The 3461-nt window shown below is 58.3% G+C and overlaps 1 protein-coding gene across 1 annotated transcript in view; it reads left to right on the forward strand.

Moving 5' to 3' along the window:
- The window catches only part of LOC104276987 (DNA polymerase epsilon catalytic subunit A-like), a gene marked incomplete at both ends in the record, with an annotated part of 20449 nt that extends 17162 nt beyond the window's left edge, over nt 1–3287 (forward strand). The window contains 8 exon segments of the mRNA XM_009873484.1: nt 1–66; nt 222–302; nt 375–497; nt 582–800; nt 1088–1110; nt 1112–1286; nt 2706–2849; nt 3147–3287. The exon segment at nt 1–66 is cut by the window's left edge and continues 30 nt beyond it. Coding sequence (XP_009871786.1) covers nt 1–66; nt 222–302; nt 375–497; nt 582–800; nt 1088–1110; nt 1112–1286; nt 2706–2849; nt 3147–3287 — 972 coding nt within the window.
- Between the last annotated feature and the right edge of the window lie 174 nt (nt 3288–3461).

Raw genomic sequence — 3461 nt, forward strand, 5'->3', positions numbered from 1 at the left:
GTGCGTAAACACTACCTCCGGAAGTGGCTGAAGAGCCCTTCGCTGCAGGACTTCAACATCCGCGCGGTGAGTGAGGCGTCCTGGCATGTGGCCCCGGCTCGGGGACAAGGGCTCGTCCCTTCGGCGACGTGACCCAGGCGTCCCAAGGAGATGCTTAGTCCTCTACCTGGCAGCCTTCTGCTCAGCTTTCTTCACTACCTACTGCTCTGCCCTCTTCTCAGATCCTGGACTGGGACTACTACATCGAGAGACTGGGCAGCACCATCCAGAAAATCATCACCATTCCAGCAGCCCTGCAGCAGGTACGGGGCGGCGAAGGGGCAGGAGGAGGGCTTTGGTCAGGGGACTTGGTGTGACTGGAAAATGCTCTCCAGGTAAAGAACCCGGTGCCACGGGTCCGTCACCCAGACTGGCTCCACAAGAAGCTCCTGGAGAAAAACGATGTGTACAAACAGAAAAAAATCAATGAGCTCTTCACTTCAGAGGGCAAGAGACAGGTAAAGAGGCTGAGGGAAAGGTGCTGGCTCTGCTGGTGGGGCTCTTCTGCAACCCACATCCTCCTGCTCCCCTTGCTTCTCCAGGTCCTGGCCAACCAGCCCTTGGAAGGGACACCGAGCTCACAGGTTGGTGACATAGAGGACTTTGGGGCTGCCAAGCCCCTTCAGCCAGTGATTCCCATTGCAAATAAGCGGAAGCGGGTCCCTGCAGCAGACGAAAGTCAACAGATGTCCCAGTACCTGGAGCTATCCCAGTCCTGGCGAGAGATCCTGGGTCCACCTCCTCCCCGCGGCACCACCAAGGTAGGTGAAGAACACTGGGCAGCACCTACGAAGGTGGTGCCCAGGAGGGAGCTGTGAGTCTCCTGAAACCCTCTGCACGCCCACATCGCAGGGCTGCAAAGGGAAATACGACCAGGAGACGGAGATACGTAACCACGGATGGAGAAAAGGGTGGCGGCAGCGGTGGCTTCACAGACAGGGCAGGAAGATGATGTGGGGCTGCGGGCTGGAGGGCTCAGTGCTGTTGGGGGGCTGGGAAGACCATGCTGGCTTCTGGCTCGCCTCACACGCACCGTCACGCCGCTCAGGAGGAGTGGCTGGTCTGGCTGCGCTAAAAAAATGCTGGAGGCGCGGCAGCGGCGGGAGCGGCAGAAGCGGCGGCGCCTGGAGGACGGTGGGGTGGCAGCGGGCGGAGGAGTGGTCCGCGACGCCCTCTCCAAAGGGCTGGGCAGTTACCTGCGCAGGACCGCGCGCAGCATCCTCGACTTGCCCTGGCAGATCGTGCAGGTATGGGGCTTAAATCTTGCATTTACGCAATCTGTGGTCAAACGGTGAAGTTGAGGCACTGCTGACCTCAGTGCCACAACGGTGTTAACCCCAGGGAGACCAACAGGGCTGTGAAGCTCAGGCTCACGCAAGTTGAGACGGAAACGGGCGCCCCCATGGTTGTTCTTGGTGGATCTGGGACGGGTGTGTAGAGCTGCCAGGAGCAGCTCCGGTTCAGCCCACAGGCAGCACTGTGCAGTAGCTGCAGAAACACCAGTTAAGGTGGGAGGCAACCCTGGCATCCATCTGACCCAAGCAGCTGCTCAAGCAGGGCCACCCAGAGCCAGTTGCCGAGATGACTTTCGAGTATCTCCAAGGACGGAGACTCCACAACTTCCCGGGGCAACCTGTGCCAGGGCTTCGTCACCCTCACAGAGAAGCAGCATTTCCTGACACGCAGAGAATCTCCTGCGCTCCACTTTGTGCCTGTGGCCCCTGGTCCTGCCACGAGGCACCACTGGGAAAAGCTGGGCTCTGTCCTCTCTGTACTTCCCTTCAGATATTTATATACATTGATGAGACAGAATCGTAGAATCCTAGAATTGCCGAGGCTGAAAGGGACCTCAGAAATCATTTAATCCAACCTCCCTGTCGTGGGCAGGGACGCCACCTCTCAACTAGATCAGGCAACACATGGGGACCGAACGGGGATCGAACCCCCGACCTTGGTGTTATCAGCACCACACTCCAACTTACTGAGCTAACCGGCTCTTCAGAATTTTTTTGTATTTTCATCGCTAATTTATTTTTTTAGTGCCTTTTCTCAGCAGACAGAGCCTCTGAGTATTAAAAAACAGGAGCGCGTTACGTCCCCGTCTCTCCTGTACCGGGGAGCCAGCACTGGGCACAGGACGCCTGTGGTGGCCGTAGGATTCCAGCGATGCCTGGAAGCAGCCAATGTACAAATGCAGAGGTCGAGTGGGGCCATCGAGGCGTTTTCACAAATCCTCGTTACGCAGAGCTGCCTCGTCACCCGCTTCACCTTCCATGGCCACCTTGTCACTCACTTCACCTTCCATGGCCACCTTGTCACCTGCTTCACCTTCCATGGCCACCTTGTCACTCACTTCACCTTCCATGGCCACTTTGTCACCCACTTCGTCTTCGAGGGCAAGCAGCGCTTTTGTGGGCATGTGCATGGGATGGGGCCTCAGCAAAGGTCACCTAGAGCTGGTTGGCCAGCCTCAGCCAAAGTTTTCTCCCTGATGCCCTGGCATAGCAGCAGGACATGGGGACTCCAGCACTGAGAACGAGGACTCTTTAAGCCCCGGCTCTCTTTGTGGCCATAGAGACCCACAGAGCGCTCTGCTGCTGAGCTGTAAGCATTGATAGTGCTGGATCTCCTTGCTCACCCTGACTTTGTACCTCTGTGGCCTCCAGATTGCTGAGACCAGCCAGCCTGGGCTGTTCCGGCTGTGGGCAGTGATTGGGAGCGACCTGCACTGCATCCGGCTGAGCATCCCCCGGGTCTTCTACGTCAACCAGCGCATTCCAAAGCCGGAGGAGGGACCAGCCTACAGGAAGGTGAGGACCTGCCCCTTCGGGAAAGGGAAGCAGCTGCTTGTGTTGAGATCAGGCACTTGAGCTCCGCTGCAACCTCGCAGGAGCTCCCTGTCCCACTCCCCGGACACACCTCCTCCACTCCCAGCTCCCTCTGCCGCTCCCAGCCTGCCCACAAAGCAGGGTCTCCCTTGTGGGGCTTTGTAACATGTGTGAGCACAAACGGCCCGTTCCCTCGGGCAAGATGAGCTCTTGCCTGGCTCCTTGCAGCCCTTCCAAGTGCCCCAGCTCCCGCGCTGTGACGTTCCTCTGCCCTGGCAGGTGAACAGGATCCTGCCCCGCTCCAACCTGGTGTACAACCTGTACGAGTACTCCGTCCCCGAAGACATGTACCAGGAGCACCTCAACGAGATCAACGCAGACCTCTCGGCTCCCGACATCGAGGGCGTGTACGAGACGCAGGTAACGCCTCCGGGGGCTCGTTTGTAAGGATCGACGGGTGGGTGCTGGTGGCACAGGAGGACACCTGGCGCTTAAAAATACAGCGACTCAGCGAGACACCAGAAATCAAAGAGCTGCAGAGCCGCTCCTGTTTAACATCTTTGTCAATGATCTTGACGAGGGGATTGAGTGCAC

The sequence above is a fragment of the Apaloderma vittatum genome, unplaced genomic scaffold, assembly GCF_000703405.1.
Source record: "Apaloderma vittatum isolate BGI_N311 unplaced genomic scaffold, ASM70340v1 scaffold18177, whole genome shotgun sequence".
Classification (NCBI taxonomy): domain Eukaryota; kingdom Metazoa; phylum Chordata; class Aves; order Trogoniformes; family Trogonidae; genus Apaloderma; species Apaloderma vittatum.